Consider the following 23,017-nt stretch of genomic DNA (forward strand, 5'->3'; position numbering starts at 1 on the left):
ATTCCCCCCTCAAATGTTGCATCATAAGTTACTGAGCACAGCACTTTGACTAATGATCATGTTTTAGTATGGGCACCATCTGATTCTGGTCATCACTAGTCCCTTCGGCATGGAGATTATCTACATCAAATCTTCAAGGGCTACACATGGATTAAAGTCTCTCAGTGGCTTTGGCTGTAGGACACATTGTAATACAGGTGCTGATCGCTGCTGCTCCACTCACATCCCTGCAGAGCACAAATTGATTAACACTTTATTCGGTACACTCGCTCGCTAATGCAAATATCTAATTAGCCAACCTTGTGGCAGCAAGTCAATGCATGAATGCATTCAGGCATGGTCAAGAGCTTCAGTTGTTGTTCAAACATCAGAATAGGTAAGAAATGTGATCAAAGTGACTTTGATCCGGTATTGATTGTTGGTGCAAGACAGGGTGGTTTGAGTATCTCAGAAAAACAAAAAACATCTGGGGAAAGTTCTGTGGGTGAAAAACGGCTTCTTAATGATGTTGGAGAATGGCCAGACTGGTTCAACTGACAGGAAGGTGACAGTAACTGATATAACTAAGTGTCACAACAGCGGTATACAGAAGAGCATCTCTGAACACACAATAACACAAGTCTTGAAGTGGATGGGCTACAGCAGTAGAAACCAATGAGTCTAAAAAATAAGTTGAATAAATACCTTATAAAGTGACCATTGAGTGTAAATCTGTGGCTGAAGGACTCACACTTTTACAAACAGATGAAGCCAAAAATGCTGAATTTATACAGACAGTGCAATTTCCTCTGCACTTTGAGAAACATATGCCAATTTGCCATTTCAGACACTTTAGAGACATTTTCAAGACAAGTGCCACTAAAAAGCTCACAAGTCTGCCCATGAATAATTTATTTAAAAAATATTTAGTCCCACCAGTGATGTCGCTATCTCTGCTAGGTTATTACACAATGTAACATTGTATGTAACATTATTACTCAATGTATGCAACATCCACAATGGTATATAATCACTGGGAAATGTACAGTAGCGTGGTAGCGCATCTTTGGTAATTATAGCAAACTAGCAACTTGACTGTGCAACCAACTTAATAAACCTTCGATTTGCATGACTACAAATAATGCAGTTTTTATATAACATTCCAACAGTCAATATTCACCCAAAATCTATTGGCAGGTGGCTTGAGAGCAACTGCTCTCAGTCCCCATAGGACTCAGTCTCAACTGGGTTAGATAAACAGATGTTCAATCTGAAAATATTTTGCCAAGTTTTGCTACGGTTTCACACTACATGTTTTCTCCCGACCGTGTGCAACGTTTTGCAACAGGCTATGAGGTATGTTTGTTCCTGTTTTGTAGGTGTGTCGGGGCTGTAGCCCGAAGGCTGGGGAACACCTTCTCAGACACCATAGGAGCAAACCACAAGGTTAGTCCCACGGTTTGCAACAGGATGTTCAATGCGCAATGTTCAATGTTTCTGTTCAGATAAACATTTTGCTACATTTTTGTCGGGGCTGAACGTGGCCTAGCTTTCTGCTACATTCACCACCACTCACGACAGCTAGCTAGCATTATGGTTTCACACCATGTTTTATGATGGATAATTAGCTATAGCCAACTACTGAATTATATTCAACACAGAGGCTAAAATATAAACCTAATCAGTCTGGAAAAGATACAGAACCAAACATGTCCCGTATGAGTTAGAGAAATAGAGAACGTGTCTTTTACTTTCCAATTACATAATAATTCAGTATTTTATGGAAAGGGTGTCAAACCTTTATCAAGCTAGACATCTATAGTACTCTCTACCATAGACTGCTCTCTACAGTCTTGTCCTGGCTGGACACTGTTGCAAATATAATATTGTAACAAATAATCATTGTCCACATTTACTTTATCAAGTCAACCCGCTCATGTGCATTAACCGTGATTAAGCTTTTGTCAGCGATAGCCAGACGTACGTTTATGTAAATAATGCACCCCTCCCAGCCAATCAGAATTTAGTATTCAGTCAAGGTGTCGTAAATCCATTTTAATATATAAGAAAAACATGTCATTGGGGTCTCCTGTATGTCTTCCATCCTGGGTGGGCATCATGATTGATTAATAATCATGATATAATCAACTGTACGGTTTGAGTTGCAAATGGAGTGCTGTACTGTACCCTTCTGCAAGGTACTTAACTTCACTTCAGTAAATATTCAGTTGTATAAATAAACTGTATGTTAAAATATAAGCTGAGAGAGTAGCTTTCGAAAAGACTTAAATTCCAAGATGCAAAACTTTTGTCTGAAATCCTGTAATGAACAGTGTGCAAATATATAATCTTGGCAACAATCTTTGCACAACCCATAGTAGAGGTCAGGCCGCTCTGCCCTCCTCACACACTCTGTTGAGCTGGTGCCAGGACAAATATTCTAATTCGTCCAAGCTTTCACGTCACTCTTCCTCCAACGTAGCCAAATAGAACTGAGAAATATGAGGAATATTAGCCAACCTTTAACCACTGCACTACACAACATAAGTATAAAAATGAGGCGAGGGATGTATTTGAGAGATGGGTGTTTTATATTAATTAAAGGTTAGCATTGCAGAGGCTATATGCCATTTCAGCACGTGTATCAGCTTCTCCTCACTTGATAAAGATGAGGTAGCCCATGGTGTTTATTGAATGCTTTTACAGTTGATGAAACTGGAATCACTAACTTTGCACAAATAGTACAACCAGCACAAGTTTGTAGGGACCTGGTTAATGTGTCATGCATAATAAGTATTTTATAACATTGGATACACATGATGCATTTCAAATGAATTTTAATTTTCATGTGTGTACAGAGCCACTCATCAGATGGAGCTTTCTAATAGTTGGTAAAACACACATCACATGCCCAATTTCAAAGTCTTCAGTAATAAAATAACATTATTGTAACTGGTCAAACAAATGGTATCAAAGAGATACAGCTTGGAAGAGTTGCATCAACCCTGCTGCTTGTTAAATAGCAAATGGGTATAATCACTGCCATGTCCCAAGCAGTCGTTTTATCACCTTAATTAGCAACATCTCAACAGAGAGAGAGAGAATGTTTTTCTTAAGATGGTATAATTACTCTCAACTATTCCCTAGCCTTTCTGACACATCACACTTAATTCACACATTGATTACTGGGTATCGTCAATGTAGAAATTTATCCTGTCACTGCATAATATTCATTTGTGTCTTTTTTTTCCTGAGCACCACAGGTCAAGAAAGGAAGATGGCATTTACTGAAGGTTAGACTGATAACTCAACACATTACATTACATTACATTACATTACATTACATTAATGGCAATTGGCAGACACTCTTATCCAGAGCGACGTACAACAAAGTGCATACCCATAACCAGGGATAAGTGCGCTGAAAGGGAAGTACAATTTCAACTGCTACCTGCACAACAAAGATAAGGACCAGAGCCTATTTGATTATTATTATTTTTTTAAACAAACAACTCAAAAGTATGACCAAACCCCTTAACTAGCCAAACATTGCTTACCTAACCAAACTAAAAATACTGATACACAAAAGTAAATCACAGAAAGACAACAATTAAGGTTCACAGGGAGGTAGGGAGGGACGGGGAGAGGTGCTGCTTGAAGAGGTGCGTCTTCAGTTTGCACTTGAGAACAGGCAGTAGTCATGAGCATGAGGTGGAAGTTCGGAGAGGGGGAGGTGCCAAGCGGCCTGTGGAGGCTGAACGAAGAGGTCTGGCAGGGGTGTAGGGTCTGATGATTTTTTGTAGGTAAGCTGGGGAAGACCCCTTAACTGCTTGGAAGGCTAGCACCAATGTTTTGAATTTGATGCAAGCCATGACAGGCAGCCAGTGGAGGGAAGTAAGCAGTGACATGTGAGTATTTGGGAAGGTTGAAGACCAGACGAGCTGCTGTATTCTGGATAAGTTGGAGGGGTCTGATGGCGGACGCTGGGAGGCCAGCCAAGAGGGAATTGCAACACAAAGTATCAAGAACAAGATAGAACATATGAATGTGTGTATTGCATAACATTCTCCATAACTATGACTACTAAGCAACATGAAGCTCTGTAGTCATAGTTACAATTAAGATTCAAGTCTTAGTCATAAGCTATGCCGATGGTCATTTTGCTGAGCTGTTTGTGTCCTGGCTCAATGTCAACATTGACCTTTTTAAAAAAGGAGGAATATTAAATCTAGCTTCCAGGTGAAATGACCCCCAGGGCTGGGCCAGTGTGTTTTTATTTGAATTGATTACATTTTTAACAGTGCAATTTCAATCACTACGGTAACAGGATATACCTGAAAGTGTTAAAACCTTTATTTAAGATGCCATTGGTTTAATGACTATAGTTCCTTATTTTGTAACATGTGGGAGGCAGAACAAGTGCGGGGGGACCTTGCCTGCATTTCGGAAATCCATATACTACACAAAATAAGGTAATGTCAGTGTCCTTTTCACAGCAAGGGTCCAGCAAATCAAATGCATAATAATCCAATTCCAAAAACGGAGAAAAGATAAGATGAAATCTTACTTAGAATTTCTCTGGAGGAATTATCATTGTTATTCGTTTCACCGCTGCATACTCCTACAAAAGGACTTGTACATATGAATGCTATTACCTATGTTTTGTATAGGCTCTCTGAAACAAGAAGAGCCCACGTATGAACTTCTCCAACCAGTATCGGTAATGCTGTTGCACAGTAAATGCATGATCCCCAATATGCACGCTGATACAGTTCGGTGGGTGCATCGGGGAAGCTTAGGCAAAAAACGGTTCTTCAGATTTTAGGGCCAAGAAGGTTGACGTTTTAAATCAAATTTATGTCTAAATAGAGGACTTCCTTTGGGGGACTTTCCCAAAATCTTTCATGTCTAGAGCCTCTTGTGTATTCGAGTGAATATTCCTCAGGAAGACAGTACAACATTTTTTGGCTTGGAATTTTCATCATCATGACGCTATTTTCAGTGATCATCTAAATACATTCTCTAAATATTTGTATTATTATTCAGCATGCTTATAAATAAGGAGCAGGTCTGCTTTTGAATTATAATTAGCATGTGAAATTGGGGAATGTGTTTGACTTGTTGATGGGGGTTGAGTATTCCCCAATGGACCTCAATGAATGTATTAGAATACAAGATGTTACTATTGTGATTATTGTACCTATATCTTACATACAGTCAGGTCCATAAATATTGGGACATCGACACAATTCTCCTATTTTTGGCTCTATACACCATCACAATTTGAAATGAAACAAACAAGATATGCTTTAACTGCAGACTTTCAGCTTTAATTTGAGGGTATTTACATCCAAATCAGGTGAACGGTGTAGGAATTACAACAGTTCCTATATGTGCCTCCCACTTTTTAAGGGATCAAAAGTAATGGGACAATTGGCTGCTCAGCTGTTCCATGGCCAGGTGTGTGTTATTCCCTCATTATCTCATTTACAAGCAGCAGATAAAAGATCTAGAGTTCATTTCAAGTGTGCTATTTGCATTTGGAATCTGTTGCTGTCAACTGAAGCAAGCCATCATTAGGCTGAAAAATCAAAACATTAGAGAGATAGCAAAAACATTAGGTGTGGCCAAATCAACTGTTTGGAACATTCTTAAAAAGAAAGAACGCACCGGTGAGCTCAGCAACACCAAAAGACCCGGAAAACCACGGAAAACAACTGTGGTGGATGACAGAAGAATTCTTTCCCTGGTGAAGAAAAACCCCTTCACAACAGTTGGCCAGATCAAGAACACTCTCCAGGAGGTAGGTGTATGTGTGTCAAAGTCAACAATCAAGAGAAGACTTCACCAGAGTGAATACAGAGGGTTAACCACAAGATGTAAACCATTGGTGAGCCTCAAAAACAGGAAGACCAGATTAGAGTTTGCCAAACAACATCTAAAAAAGCCTTTACAGTTCTGGAACAACATCCTATGGACAGATGAGACAAAGATCAACTTGTACCAGAATGATGGGAAGAGAAGAGTATGGAGAAGGAAAGGAACTGCTCATAATCCAAAACATACCACCTCATCAGTGAAGCATGGTGGTGGTAGTGTCATGGCGTGGGCATGTATGGCTGCCAATGGAACTGGTTCCCTTGTATTTATTGATGATGTGACTGCTGACAAAAGCAGCAGGATGAATTCTGAAGTGTTTCGGGCAATATTATCTGCTCATATTCAGCCAAATGCTTCAGAACTCATTGACGGTGCTTCACAGTGCAGATGGACAATGACCCGAAGCATACTGCGAAAGCAACCAAAGAGTTTTTTAAGGCAAAGAAGTGGAATGTTATGCAATGGTCAAGTCAATCACCTGACCTGAATCCGATTGAACATGCATTTCACTTGCTGAAGACAAAACTGAAGGGATGCCCCAAGAACAAGCAGGAACTGAAGACAGTTGCAGTAGAGGCCTGGCAGAGCATCACCAGGGATGAAACCCAGTGTCTGGTGATGTCTATGCGTTCCAGACTTCAGGCTGTAATTGACTGCAAAGGATTTGCAACCAAGTATTAAAAAGTGAAAGTCTGATTTATGGTTGTTAGTTTGTCCCATTACTTTTGGTCCCTTAAAAAGTGGGAGGCACATATAGAATTGGATGTAAATACCCTCAAATTAAAGCTGAAAGTCTGCAGTTAAAGCACATCTTGTTCGTTTCATTTCAAATCCATTGTGGTGGTGTATAGAGCCAAAAAGATGAGAATTGTCCCAATATTTATGGACCTGACTGTATATCTTTTATCTCAACATTTTGCTATCTGAGGAGAGCATAAGGAGAGAGGGAGGTAGAGGGAGACTGACGGGGGGATCTTTTTTTTTTTTTAGAATAAAAAGTTGTTTTCTTTCGCAAGCAAACTACAGTATTTTACATGTCATAAGACCCATAACATGATTTAGTTTCCATGTGTCCTTTTGGAGTCTCCAAATGTCCTTTTTGGAAAACTGCCTAGACATGTAGAATGCTTATTTTTGGTGATACTGTTTGAAAAAGTTTGAAAAAGGATTTGTCCAGTGTAGCATGCCAGGCACTGTCACAATAATCTGTATCCACTCAAAAACAGAAAATATTTTCAGTGAGAAAAAGATCTTCTACTTCCACTATGTTTGAACTTCTGTAACTTTGATTTAGTAATACTTAAGAGTAATTCTAACTCTTGCAAAACAAACCCCAAAGGGTTACCTTTCAGTAGACCAGGATCATGCCAGTAGTCAAAAGGCTTCAATAATAGTAGGCCTTTTATTTTGGGTATGTCATTTTCAAGCTTGCCTAAAGAAAAGGGGTGATACGTAAGGGGTTAATCAATTAGTCAAACTGTGTGAATTTTAAACCTGAAAAGTGAAGATCTCTCCTCTAATGATTAAATGCAAATAAAACATGATTTGTGACATCCTGTAAAAGTGAGATATAGCAGGCAGTGCCCTGGCCACAAACAGAGTCAAACGCAGTACCTGCAGCCCCCATCACAACATCAGTCCCAAACGGCCTCCAATAACGTGACAAAAAGAAGCAAGGCTCACATTCAAAGAGTCCTGTCACTCCCCAGTCATTTTCATCACTAGCAGAAAGGGAGGTGAGGTGCCTTATAGCGACAATCACTACATTATGTTGCATTTTGGCTCCTTTAATTCCCCAGTCTCGTGTCACCTTTGAGCTGTTCCGCACAATTTTCACCATTAGCCCGAACGAGAAATTTGAGGCACATGAAAATTGAATGGTGTGCTAAAATTAGGCCGCCACACGCCATTCTGAGGGGGCCCTAATATGACAAGCCACTCGGGGGGTGATTCTGAGAAGGACGAAAGGATAGGTCTAAATTATCCCGGAGCACAGTCGGAGGCTTGATTAGCTGCCTCCTGGCCATTGTGCAGCTGAAATTGAAGGAGCACAGATCCAGAAGTGCAGAAGATGGGAATGGGACATTCACACAGAATGAGCCCTGTGGCTGAAGGAGCCAATTTCTCTTGAAATTTCTTCCAAATAAAGCTCAACCTTTAAACCTTACCTTGTGTGTCAATGGAAAAATCCCCTGCCCCACCCATGAAGTTTCTTCCAAGTTCAATCTTTAAACATTAACTTGCCTTGTGCAACCAAAAATCAACCCCCTCATCTCCAAAATACATCAGCGTGTTAATATACACACATGTCCATAGTGAGTTGTGGTATGCGCAATAAAATATGTAACTTTCAAATCTAGAATCTACAGTGCAGTCCACAAATAGATTGATAATGGCACAATTTTTGTCTCTGTGCTCCAAAACAGTGGATTCTAAACTTCCAAATCAGGTAATCAGTATTGAAATTATAGCCCTGTTTATTCAGATCCCTCATTTTAGGGGACCAAAAGTAATTGGACAAATGAACATAATCTTCAACAAAGTAACTATAGACATATAGACATCAGGTTATGGGTATCACCAAGCTGGGTATCTTGCCTGGTGATGCTCTGAAGCCTGGAAGGCAGATTATGTGTACATTTTACTTTGCAGGCAGCTACTTTAATGTATCTGTATCTATGTAACTGAGCTAACTAGTTTGCTAAACCCATCGCTATTAGTTTACTAGTTCTACAAGCTGCTGTGTTCCTGGCTGCACTGAGGGAAGGAAAGTAAGTTGGAAAGTAGGACATATGGGTACTTTCAGACGGCTCCGATATCTCCGACCTGTCGGTAAAACCTACATACTATAAGTCACATGAATACAGCAAAAGAAATGGCTTCTGTTTAGCAACCGTTCAAGTTAACAAAATCATTACTCTACATTTGCACAGATTCGCCTCTGCACAGCCTCCAGCTACGTCAATTAGCTAACAAAAAACAACAGATAGGCTTCATGTTTAACCAGTGTGAATAATTTTGGCTAGATATCGGATCAAGAATAGCCTATCTATATTTTTATATTCATTATTTCCCCGTGGTGTCTCTGTGTCCTTGGACACGCAACTGTTTTGGGACCAAATCAAACCAACCGATGTGCAAGACATGAAGAGGTCAGGGCAATTTTGTTTGCCTCACGTTTGATAAGTGAGGCCCAATGACTTTTGAGGCATTTCATTGGATCTGAGCTGATAAGGGGCCCTATTGTGACAATGCAAGTGCGTAAGTGCCTGAGTGCCAGTGGAATTACAAGCGTTGACTTGCACAAAAATAATGTTTTCGCCTGTGCCAAGTTTAGTAGTATCCTGCAATAAACCTGTTTGTGCCAACATGGGTTGGGCCGAGCAATAGGCGGTGTGCCAATAGAAACATTTGGCACTGTGCAAGTTTGGTGTTGAATAATCTGCCTGTATTTAAACCAACCTGCTGTTATAAATGCGCACATATGAATGCACTGAAGACATAATACAGATTGACTATTCGACTATTCGAAATGCAAGCCGTCTTCAATTACACAGTCCAATCTTGCCTATTTAGGCAATACAATGGAGTTAATCAGTGTAAGCGACTTGCATGACAGGTGGGGGGAACGGCTCTACACCCGTCATTCTGGAAGCATCTGAAGTGGATGCTCCCCTGGATGGGTGGCCATTAAATTCATGATACTTACTCCATACATTGAGCTCAAATCATATCGCCAGCTTGTTTTGAGTCATGCATCTGGCAGGGCTAGGTCAATGATTGAGAAGATTAAAATAGTAAAAATGTATATTGCATTGTAAAAATGTATAATATATGTACATTGTACATCGCTCTGGATAAGAGCGTCTGCTAAATTACTAATGTAATGTAATGTATATCAGATCTTTGGACTGGTTGGGTGGTACGCTAAAATACATCCCTCAGAAAGTCAGTGCATTGTGGCGGCTGTGTTCTACACGACATAGCCATACACCATGGATGTGACATCGACCTCACAGAGGACACTTTGCATGACTTTATACAGAGAATGTGCAGACTGCGGTGGAGATTAGAGAGGCCCAGAAAGAGCAGGGACAATATATGAAACTGTTGGGACATCTGTGTCTATGGTCAGGATGGCTTGGTCCTCATGTCAAGAGACGGGAACAGACTTCTAATGCAAATTCCACATGTAGAATCAATCGTAGACCTATTGTCTTAAGTATGAAGTAATGAAGAAAAGGCACAAAGCTGGCCTAGAAACATTGGAGTCACCAATTGTCTAGTTACATTTGCTCCCTTAAATGGGATCTATGTATAAAGCAAGTTGCAGTTCACCTGATGTGGATGGAAATGCCTTCAAATATGAGAGGCTTAAAGCTGACAGTCTGCACTTCACCTCATATCCATTGTTTAGTTCAGTTCAGGCAAAATTACAAAAAATTGTGTCACTACATTTAGTGCGACTACATTTAACTGCCCTTTTGTTCCTCTAAAACGGGGGAGCTTTGTATAAACTGGGTTGTAATTTGTGATGTATAGTAAATGCACACAAATCAAATCTGAATTTCACCTCATTTATTGTTGCATTTCAAATCCAATGAGCTGCAGTAAAGAACCAAAACACAATTTCTCTCTCAAGTTTTGAAAAGTTCTTACAAGGTGTGCTACAGAAAAAACTACATAGATACTATATGTCTAAATGTTTCAGATAGGGAAGAAATTGAAAAAGAGACTGAAGTAACTAAAATAAATAACAGAAGGGTATGTAGAATTTAACTCAGTAAAATGTTCTTGGTCCCTATTGGATTTATATGTACTCCGATGGTCCCGATGGATCGTTCTTAATACACATCACAAGCCATGTGACCTTGACCCATGGAGGACAACCTTCTCAAAGTATTCAACTCAATGTATCTTTCCACCAAAAAAATACTCTTTTCAATCTCAAGTCAATGAAAAAGGATAGAAATACAGCAATAACATAGACTCATTATGGTTAGTTTCTGCGCAATTCATGGTTGCTCAAATCGAGCTGATCGGGAGAGAGAAAAGTAGTCTTTGTTTGCCAAAGATTTTTACCACTGGTGATAAGAAAATTAAAGGTTGTCAACAGAAAGAAGATCACAGTGGATTTGCAATTTAATTAGGAAAGAGCTTACACCAGAGAAAATGAATATATGCGTTTGTTCGGATCACTTTGTCACTGGTAAGCTTACTTTCAATGCGTTCTCAGTGATATAACTAACCAGTGAGCAGAGTCACGTGATCAAGAATGATCCATTGGACTTATATGTACTCCATTAGAGTTGAATTAACATTTTATTCCTACCTCCAAGCGTCATTCCAGCCTCAAAGCACTTCTTCAGACGGCAACTTGGACAGTTTTTCCTTCTCAGCTTGTCAATGGTGCAATCATTCCTGCTTGCGCAAAGATACCTCTGTTTTCCTATGAGCAAAACCGGAATAAAGAGTGTTTTGGGTGGTGGCACAAATAGACACCAGAACATTCCTGGTTACAGTATTAAAACATGCAAGAACAAAATAGGAATCCTGGACGAGGACCTGTTTACTTTGCTCCCATGTTGTATGTCATTTCATACAACAGTTAGTTCCAGTCAAGTAATTTGATTGGACAAGAGGCATTCCATGAGTTCTGATACACAGTGCAACATCACTCCGACCTCATCATGGTCTGGGATCAATCCACGTTGTTTACAGAATTCTATTGCTTACTGTACTGTCTACTGTAACTGTCTCGCATTGCAAGGTAACTCTATGAACAAACAATGTTTTAACACATAAATCCTACCTATTGTACCTTAAACATTTACTTATAATTTAATGCAAGTGTCAGTGATTGGTCAACTCGCAAAACTGTACTTGTGAAGACTCATTAAATTGTGAGCGAAGGTTTAGGAAATTTGCTGGGGGTACGTACTCTCACCTTCAGCGGCTCTCTTGAAGAAGACCTTGCAGCTGCCACAGGTGAGCGCCCCGTAGTGGCACCCCGATGCCTCGTCTGCGCAAATGAGGCAGGTCCTCTGGGGCGGGAAGAAGAACTCCATGGGAAACACATGCTCCCGGCCACCCTCAAGCCTTAAACCACAAAAACACAGGCTGCTGACAGGAAGCAAGCAAATAAATCTGCCATAGCAACAATTTATTTTTTTCAACTCCTGCATAACACTGCATCCCACATAAGCCACCTGCTGTACGTACAACAAAATTCAGTAGCGTCTTGTTGTGTCACGGAATGTAAATTTAAAATTAATTAAAATGGGACTTGTTTTTCCCTGACCCAAAGAACACAACATACCATATGAATGCAGTGAAATTATTTTAATTTGAAAAAAAGAGTGCATTTAATGGACAAAACTAATTCTTAATTTCCAAATTTTTCAAGTATACACCCCCCTGAGTCAATACTTGGTGGAAGCGCCTTTGGCAGCAATTACAGCTACCAGTCTTTTTGAGTAGCTCTGCACAAGGTTGGCGCACCTGGACTTGGAGATCTTATCCCACTCCTCTTTGCAGAACTGTTCAAGCTGGGAGAGGTTTGTTGGTTTTGCACTGATGGACAGCAAAGTCATTCCACAAGTTTTCAATTGGATTTAGGTCAGGGCTTTGGCTTGGCCATTCCAGCACATCCACCTTGTTCTTTACAAGCCACTCAGTGGTAGCTTTGGCCTTGTGCTTTGGGTCATTGTCGTGCTGGAATATGAATTTTGGACCCATTCTCAGTCTCCTTGCAGACTTCTTCAGGTTCTTCTCCAGAATATCCCTGTATTTGGCCCCATCCATCCTCCCTTCAATGTTGACAAGTTCCCCAGTCCCTTTAGATGAGAAACATCCCCATAACATTATGCTGCCACCACCATGCTTCACAGTTGGGATGGTGTTTTTTTGGTGATGAGCGGTGTTGGGTTTTCGCCAAACATTCATGCCAAAAAGTTCTATTTTGGTTTCATAAGACCACAAAACATTCTGCCAGTTTGTTGCAGGTTCCCCAAGGTGTTCTTTTGCAAATTTCAAGCGGGCCTCCTGGTGGACCTTTTTGAGGCCAGATGTGTGCAATATCTTTGATATAGATGTATGATGCACACGTTTCCCTCTGTTGGCCATAAAATCCTGGAGCTCTTTCAATGTTGCCATTGGACTCTTGGTAGCCTCTCTGACCAGTCGTCTTCTCTCCTGGTCATCCAGTTTAGACGGACGCCCTGATTTTGGCAGACTGAGTGGTGCTCAGTGCACTTTCCATTTCTTAATTATGGTCTTAACAGTGCTCCAAGGTATCTTCAAAGCCTTAGAAATCTTCTTATATCCCTCACCTGATGTGTACCTTTCCACAACTTTGTCACAGACTTATTTTGCGAGCTCTTTGGAGCCCATGCTTCTGCCTTTCAGTGAGACTGCTCTTGCATACTAAGGGACCATGGTAAACAGCTGTTTTTATTCATGTCATCAAGTTAATTGCTGTGATTTCACACAGGTGTGGGGCAATTAGCTATTTTTTGGACTTGAAGGCAATTTGCCATTTCCTGAGGTAGTTTATGGGATGATTCAATAAAGGGGGTGGATACTTATCAAACCAATTTATTGCAATTGTTCATTTTTAATTAATGTTAAAACAATTTTTTAATTGGTTTATCACTTTGAAAAGGCTAAGTACTGTATGTAGATTTGTAGAAAAAACACATAGATTAATTGCACTTTAATTACAGTTACATGTCAAGTAAATCTGAAAAAATGTTCAGGGGGTGTATTCATTTTCTATCCACTGTATATATAAATATATGTACTTTATTAGGTATTGATTAGACTTCTACAGCTGTAGCCTATCCACTTAGAGCTATGATGCATTGTGTGTTCAGAGATGCTCTTCTGCATACCGGTAATGTGTGGTTATTTGCATTACTGTCTCCTTCCTGTCAGCTTTGACCAGTCTGGCCATTCTCCTCTGACGTCTCTCATTAACAAGGCGTTTCTGTCTGCAGAACTGCTGCTTACTGGCTTTAATTTTTCTTTTTTTGCACCATTCTTAACTATAGGGACTAGTGTGCGTGAAAATCCCAGGAGATCAGTAATTTCTGAGATACTCAAACCACGCTGTCTGCCACCAACAATCATTCCACAGCCAAGGCACTTCTATGACATTTTTCCCCCCACCATATTTACCTTACAAATCTACACTATCATTAATTCTTACAGTTTATTCATGACAAAACAGTAAGTTTGATGTGAAATGGTTGCATTTGCTGAAAGCCTCAAAAGACAGGAAATGAAATTGATTGATCAAGATATCAGCACAGATCTCTAACAACATGCTACAGCCATTTATAATGCCTACTCTATGTCAAACAACATGTGCTCACCAGTGGACAGACTGTGATCCTTTGAGAGGTTTGAATCTTAAACAATCTTACAGTACTGCACTGTAAAGTGTATTGGAAAATTTGCATATTAAAGTTAGAGGCAATATATTATTTAGCAATTTTCGAAAGCATGATTTATTTCTGACATGTATCACTCTTTCCATGTAGGATGCCCACAAACTGTAACTAGTGTGATTAATTTAAAGATCCTGCATTAAAGTGTACATTATGTTGTAGAGTACAGAGTGTATATCTCTATGCTATGTGTATATTGCTCATTCATATAGGCCAACTGTATGTCATTCTGGATTATAGTGTAGAAGCAGATATCTAGCCCACAGTAAGTACATACAGTCCCCTCCAAAAGTATTGGAACAGCAAGGTTAATTCCTTTTATTTTTGCTATACACTGAAGACAATTGAGTTTGAGGTCAAAATATGTACATGAGAATTTCAGCTTTTATTTCCTGGGGTTTTTTTTTGCTAAAGAACTTAGAACAATTTATTAATGACCCCCCTATTTTTAGTAGTGGAACATATGAATGACAGATGTTTCTTGTTTCCGAGATGTGTCCTGTCAGATTGATTGGTTAAACAAGAAATAGTTCTGAATGTCTACTCTTCATTTTAGCCTTGGCTTTTTCCTGTGAAGACTGCATTTGTGTTAGAAAAAATAAATCAACATGAAAACCTTTGCACAAGCATTGGGGATAGCTTGTATAAAGACTTGGAATATACTGAAAAAGAATAAAAGCGCTAGTTTACTGAGTAACAGACATCAAACAGATCGACCAAGGAACACAACAGCAGTTGATGACAGAAACATTGTAAGAGCTGTGAAGAAAAACCCCAAAATATCAGTCAGTAACATCGCAAACAATCTCCACAGGGCAGGGGTGAAGGTATCTAAATCAACTGTTCAAAGACGAATTAGAGCGCAGTAATATAGAGGCTAGATAAAAACCACTCATCAGAAGTAAGAATCAGTAAGGCCAAAGTTTGGAGAAATAATTGATCTACTCATGATCCAAAACATACAAGCTCATCTGTGAGTGTCTGCTGCTTCTGGAGTAGGCTCACAGATCTTTATTGATGATAGTAACAGCAGGATGAATTCAGAAGTCTACAAAAACATTCTGTCTGCCAACTTAAGGAGAAATGTGTCCAAACTAATTGGGAGAAACTTCATCATGCAGCAAGACAATGACCCAAAACACACTGCCAACACAACAAAGGCTTCATTACTGGAAGGTTTTTTACAGGCCAAGTCAATCACCAGACCTTAACCCAATTGAGGATGCATTTCACCTCCTGAAGAAGAGACTGAAGGGGAAAAAACCCCAATACAAACAACAACTGAAAGAGGCTGCAGTAAAAGTATCACAAAAGAAGAATGCCACAGTTTGGTTGCAGGCTTGATGCAGATATTGCAAGCAAGGGATATGCTGCAAAATATTAAGTGTTATTTACTTTAATTTACTTAAATACTCTCTGTTCCAATACATTTACTGACTTAAAGATTGGGTGGTCTGATACCAGAGGTACACATGTAGGAGTAAATACCACAAAATAAAAGATGAACTTCTGAACTCTAATCTTGTGTTCATCTTTTAATCTCAACCTCAAATGTATTCAGTGTATTGCAAAAAAAAAAAGAAAGGCCTTGCTGTTCCAATGCTTTTGCAGGGGACTATATATGGGCCTATACATAATCATTAATATTTGTCCAAAAGTAATCGACTAATTAAAGAAAGTCTGGCTACTACAGTGCATTCACATTCACCCAATAAAGTGGTAAGTGTATATGGAGTTGAGCATAGCCTGAACAAAAACTGCTCCAGAGCAGTTTAGCTCTGCAGCATAAGTCACCATGGTCAAAGCATAAGTCACCACTGTAAAATGTTTATTGGTTTGTAAAAAAAACAATCTCTTTACTAGTTCATTTTGTGTTTTGACTGTGATTGCTTTGGACAGGTAGGAGTTCAGCCATTCATGTTCAGGCCATTTGTAAATAACTTGTTTTTTAGCCTCGATTTTGGCAACAGCTTCCAAAACCATAAACCTAAATTTGCTTGCATCTGGGCAATGGATCACTCGAGGCAAGCGCAGTTGAAAAACAACTCCCAGGCTGGCAGTGCCTCTTGGTTTCCTATGAAAATTATAAAACAGGGCAGCCACCACACGTGAGCGGGTGAACGCCAAATGTCATGAAGTAATGAAAGGCATTTGTGCTTGTTACATTTAATTTGCATCCCATTTTTTATTCACCAAATGTGCCACTCTCATGTTACCGCCTCACCACCCACACTCACATTCTGCAGTTGAAGCACGTACAGACCAGAGAGGCACGCCCCTCACTGACAATAGCCTGCAACCTGAAAACTCATTTTCCTGCAACGAAAATGAAGGATGAGTGGGAGACAGAAGCCCATCCTGTACTGATGCTGTGATCATGCAAATGACATAGCCCAGACTTTAGTCAGCACAAAATGGTGCTTGTTTAATTTCATACTGTTTCAGTGTGGAATTAATGGCAAAAATCGAATTCCGATATTTTAAAATAAGCAAATCAATAAACTGGTATATACTGTATATTCCAGCTTAGTTCTCTTTCTGATCACATTTCTGTCCACATAAACTGTGCACCAAGAAAAATGTGGTATTTCTTATTTATCTTTAATTGTATCCCTGAAATAGGGGTTTCACAGTAATTCTGGTTTTACAACATTTTTTCAAGATGTGGTCAGTTAAGATGGATGTGTTTTGCACATGGTCAGTCTTATTCAGAGAAACATTACATTTCATATTCTATTCTCATAAGCTCATTACATAAGCTCACCTGGACAGTTACTGAAGCAGATCAGGTTAAGTATCGTGCCCAAGGATACAATCACAGCAATCCACAGAATTGAACCTACAACTTTTGTAGCTATAAACCCAGTTGCCTTACTGTTATACTACAAGGGGACCTGTTAAAAGTTTGATTTTGCATAGGGAGCAACAACTCATTCTGTCAATATGGTTATATATATTACATTAATGGCATTTGGCAGACACTCTTACCCAGAGCGACGTACAGTTGATTAGACTAAGCAGGAGACAATCCTCCCCTGGAGCAATGTAGGGTTAAGGGCCTTGCTCAAGAGCCCAACAGCTGTGTGGATCTTATAGTGCCTACACCGGGGATCAAACCACCGACCTTGCGGGTCCCAGTCATGTACCTTAACCACTACGCTACGGGCCGCAAGACCACAGCAGTTGCACAAGATGTGGCACAAGTCAAGTTGTGTGCCCTGTCCTTTCAGCTTACCATGGCCAGGCTAAAAGATCCACTGAAAATGCTGTATGCATCACATGCCCAAATCGATTCACCACGGCCGACAAAATACTCAAAATGTCCTCAAGCCCGATACTCTAATCTGGCTGCACTTTTGTTTCCCAATGAGTGGGGGTATCACATTGCATGCTAGAATGAAGAAACACAGATGCTTCAAATGTTCTTTTTAGAACAGATTAATGGATAGCCATTCACCAGCATTGGCACACCTCTTCAAGGGAGCAAATATTTAACCTACATTCTATTTATTTCATATTTGCAACATACGGATTATCACAGAACACCTTGTTGTACCATACACCCTATGACTGTATCCTTCAACCTACAAACAGTACAAACAATGATATACTGTAATATAAAACTTATTAAAAGGTAGTAAGCAGTATTTTATGGAATAAAATTTAAATGTTTATAAAAGATCCACTTCCCTTCCTTCATAGCTCGTTGTTATAGGAGTAACAGGCAGGCCCCATGTTGTGTTTGGATTTAATGTGTTGGGTACGCATGTTTGCACATAAAAATAAAATAAATATATTTATGGGATTTGTTCGTAGAAAAGTAAATACAACATCTGGTATTTTTATTTTATTGCTTTCTGCTTCCCCGACGGTTAAATAAAAATTAATTCCTGTGTTCTCATTCACCCATTCACACATACTCACATGCCAGCGGTAAAATGCAAGGTACCAATCAGCTCGTTGGAAGAAATTGCGAGTTAGGTGTCTTGCTCAGGGACACTTTGAAACACCCAGGGTGGCTGGAACCAATCGAACCAGCAACCCTCCGACTGCTAGACAGTTTTATAAGTGTTGTAGTTTATCTGAAACTTACAAGCAGGTTTTGCATAGGACAATTTACTGAAGTGTAAAACCAATCCTTTACTTTACATGCATATTTGTTCATTTAACATCAGTGGGACATTTAACAAAATGGGAAAGAATTTATTTATGTTATTTATGTTCACTACATTTCTACATTAACAATGTTACAACTAGGTTTCTGCTTCAGAAGCTGAGTGATGAGTGCTATTACCTGTATGAGTATATCATATCCTAACAAAGAAAAGCTCTTGCAGGGATTTTTGGGGAGAAGGAATTCACAGTACCTTAAAAGTATATTAAACCCACCACAAAATACAATATACAATACAGGCCTGAATTACTTTCTGAAGTGACAGGAAACAACCTTCCAAATATTTCGAAAATTATGTAATATCTATTCTATCTACCTATCTTTGCCCACTGGTGCCAAGTCACGAGGATCACAACCGACAATAGCCACTAACATAAAACTCATCACAAGCTACAGTACTTGAAGCACTACATTCTCCTTCTTGCACCTACTATGGCTCCAAACATTAAGTTGTTGGATTATCTTTACTACTTCTGCTTAAATTATGTTAGTGGGTATGGTCGGTTGCAACTGATGAGCTGGCACCAGCTCATTGTTCCTTTATTTTTCAATGTACTTCTAGAGTCAAAAGAAGGTGCAGTGAAAGCTATGGAGAACTATGGGAAAGACTGCCGCTGATACAAGGCTTCTGAGAACCACCAAGGGAACACTGTGACTAGCTGCTTTATACATACCTGAGCCTCAGTGACCCATTAGCCATTACTTGTGATGTGAAGGTCTCAATGAAAACAAGGAAGGATTTAACTTGTGCTTCCAAATATTTTTTTGGTATGGAGGCGCCACTTTATGGTATTTTTTTCAAACCATTCCATGTATTGTAATGCAGACATGTTTACTCTTGCAAATTGACACTTTAAGGAACATACTCTATTAAATTCTGTTTATTTGGTAGCAGCCTGCAATAAGTGGCATTGGGTACATCCTGGGGGCTGGCAAAACAAATGCTCCAGTCAGGTAGCCAATAAGCCAGACAAATTATGGCCCCAACACCATGGTTTCACCACCATAGCCCAACCTACCACCCATTGAATCTCAGAATGAATACCAAAACAAGTAAACAATTAAAGCAACAACAGGGAATTAATTACAAAACACACAATTAAAAATGCCTGAGCATTTCTCAAAATAAAAGCAGGGAAAATCTTTTCACCCGTTCCAATTATGGCATACACAATTAAAAACAGCAACGATACATAAAAACACAAAGCATGGCGTGTGGTGTGCTTTCCAAAAAAACAATGCAATAATGAGCCATGAGGTAAAAGAAGAGACACAATTAAGACAAGAGGGATCTTAATAAGATCACTTGTATCCCAGTGGGGAGGGCGCCTGATAAAAATTCTAGGTTCAGCTGGGACATTGCGAGGGTGGGGGGGTACAGTAGAACACCTCATGAGAGTACAAAATCTTTAACCCTTAAACTGGCACACCAAGAAAAAAGCACCTAAAAATGTGCTTTAAACACTTTAAACACTTTATATAGGCTTTGGTCTTCTATTCTCATTGCATCACCTGACAATGATTGTAAATAGTAAATAGACGGCATTTATCTAGCGCTTTTATAATTAACGCCTCTCACTTCCCCATTCACGCACACCAACGGCGACAGGCTGGCAAGGCACCAGCCAGCTCATTAGGGGGTTAGTTGTCTTGCTCAGGGTCACGTCAACAGGATGAAGATCAAATGGGCAACCCTAAGACTACTACATGACTGTTTTTATCTCCAGAGCTAATGTTACTCCCATAATATGACGGAATAAGGTTACATTCAGTCATATAGATTGTTTTTAGTAATCACGAAAACACTTTTTTTTAAAACCTATGATAAAATGGTGTTATATTTTCCTTACAGTTTCCAAAATATCGGATAAAAAGTATTTATCAGGTGGAAAGTAACAGGGTCCTGAATAGGTTATTCATTCTTTTTTTTAATTTCTTTTTTTTATATATATATGAGTAACTCATCCTGAGTTCAGCTATTCCTTCAGGCGCTAATAAGCCAAAATCTTGGACCTTAAGGTGCGTACCAAAAATAATTTGTCAGATTTTCCCAAAAGGAGTGAATCTACAGTGAAACAAGCTGTTAATTGACATTTACCTGGACAATATATTTGGTAAAATATATTCAACAATTTAAGATACACATAATTACTCAAAAAATTTTGTCACTCTGTACTCCAGCAAACAAACAGTTGAAATAAAACAATCATTATGTAGTTAAAGAGCAGATTTCTAGCTTTTTTACATTTTTAGCGGACAAGTTGTAGTATTCTCTTGATGGTCGTTTTTCGTACATCTACACCTACATCCTGAGTGTTCTTGCCATTGCTCAGTGCTTCTTAACAATGTACAGTTTTGACACACCTGATGTTCTGGTTATGACTCTGAAATGATGGCCTGCTTTACTGGAATTGACACTCATCACCCTATTATACTTATGAGCAGTCCCTCTCTCCTATCCACTTGGGTCATTCAGAAGGTGTCTCCCCAACATGGCTCAAGGGACTAATGACCACTGATCTCCAGTCAGGACAAGCTTTGCCAGACTCATGTGTGGGAGAGTATGTGATACTGGGAATGGTGGAGAGAGAAGTTGAGAGGGCTGCTACTCTTCTTTGGTTGCTGTCAGAAGTTTGTGTTCCCTGTTTCCTCATTCCCTCCACCTGAGCAGTTATTCTGTTCATATTTGTGTGCTTTCTTTGGTTTTAGCATTTTGACTATGCAAATAAAAGAACATTTCACATTTGATGGAGAATGCAGGGATAGTGCCCCTGCCAGTCTGAGATGATAAGATTGCTTTTCCTTTTCTGGTTTAATGAAGCATACAATACACTCTTTTTTTCAGGATGAAATCTACTACTGATGTGTACGCATCTACCTGTGCCTCCTGAGCTCAAAATAACACTAGAGTCAGATCATGAGCTTTAAGTTATTTCTGCTTTTACAGTTATTTGCTGTGACAAAATAGGAAATGTGATGGCAAGGAAAAAGGGCAGAGTTAAATATACTCATACTGGCTTTCATTGTTACTCAGCACTTGCAGAACAATTGATCAGTTAAAGCAGTTCATTACTCAGAAAAAAAACTAAAACCAGTAGACTCAGCAGCTCTCCGGAATCAGGACTGAGTATCACTGCAGTGAAAAGAAAAATGCATCCATATAAAGCAGGGGTATCCAATCTTTCAGAATATCCCACTGCTTCTAACAAACCCTATGATGCCCCTGTAAATAATTTACAAATACTACATCATGTGCAGGGTAGTAAGTAATCAAACTGAATTTTTAAATGAACATGTAAATGTTGCTTGTAAACCGCTGTCAATCACTGCCTGTGCTTAATTAGTTGTAATTACTTAATCAAATTAATTAAGTGGTGCAAATGGGATAATTGAGAGGCTATCTCTACCACTAGCTGGAAGAGTACCATGCCAGAAAACAATGGGAGACAAACTGGTGGCCCTAGATATAATAGCGGCAGAAGACCATCCCTAACTTCAAAAGCAGTACAAGTGAATAGTGGTAGCATTTTGCCTCAATTTTGCCTCCAGCACCCAGTTGCAAAAAATGCTTAAAAGTTTGTCTCACCAAGACAAGGTAACAGGTCTAGGTTGACCAGACAGACATCCTCTTTATCCTGGAGAGTTCCTCTTTTTGGGACTAAAAATATCCATCAAGGTTGGATTTCTAAAGTCCTAAAAATGTCTGATAAGCATTTTGCTTGTAACATAGGCTGTATAGAAACAAACTATTTTGCACTGTTCTGTTTAAGGCTTTATAACACCAAATGTGCACATCAGGCACACCGCATGAATGCCTTACATTGAAGAAGACCCCTGTACCACCTGTACCTTTCATAATCTTTATATAAATTATGGGCTGGAAATTGTAAAACCAATGTTCTAATTCTTACTTTACAGTGCACCTCTGAAAGTCTAACATGTAAAGCAGGTCATACTTTACATTTCCAGGTTCACACACCACCTTTCCATATTGGTACAGAATTTTGGAGTGATACAGTATGTAAAAGTATAGAGGTTCTATGAGGCAATTTGTAAATAGTGTATCCTGGCATCCCTTTTCCAGAATCAACTTTGCACGGCGCAGTCACCTGGTGAGATACAGTATTGTGCGAAAGCCTTAGGCACCTGTATAACATTCTGTACAGATAAGATTCTTTCAAAAATAATTCAATGAAAGGTCCTAAATAAACATACTATACATTTTACATGACATTTTAGTAATTTGGCAGAATAGTTAAAAACTGGATCAAATCAATATTTTTTGTGACCACCCTTCGGCGTTAAAACTGCACCACTTCTCTGAGATATAGAACTGCAGGACAGTGTTGGCTAAGACAGGGAGGTGGTTCCAAGCCTGTTGGAGAACTTGCCACAGTTCTTCTGCAGACTTTGGTTGTCTCTTTGCTTCTGATCTCAGAGAGCCTTGATCAAGTATTAATGTAAAAAGTAGTAAATTGCTTACAATAATATGTTACTTTTTAAATTAAATACAAAAATGTCTCTGTAAAATAAA

General features: G+C 39.3%; 1 protein-coding gene across 2 annotated transcripts in view; it reads right to left on the minus strand.

Moving 5' to 3' along the window:
* Positions 1-23,017, minus strand: part of ar (androgen receptor) — a 45,993-nt gene that overhangs the window by 12,064 nt on the left and 10,912 nt on the right. The window contains exons 2-3 of one of the 2 annotated variants that reach the window (XM_061250121.1): positions 11,807-11,958; positions 11,192-11,308 (exon numbers count right to left, since the gene is read on the minus strand). In XM_061250121.1, the coding sequence (XP_061106105.1) occupies positions 11,192-11,308; positions 11,807-11,958 (269 nt within the window). Of the gene's footprint in view, positions 1-11,191; positions 11,309-11,800; positions 11,959-23,017 lie in introns of both variants that reach the window. The other variant, XM_061250119.1, reaches the window with a different exon arrangement.

Source organism: Conger conger, chromosome 7, assembly GCF_963514075.1.
Source record: "Conger conger chromosome 7, fConCon1.1, whole genome shotgun sequence".
In the NCBI taxonomy this organism is placed as follows: domain Eukaryota; kingdom Metazoa; phylum Chordata; class Actinopteri; order Anguilliformes; family Congridae; genus Conger; species Conger conger.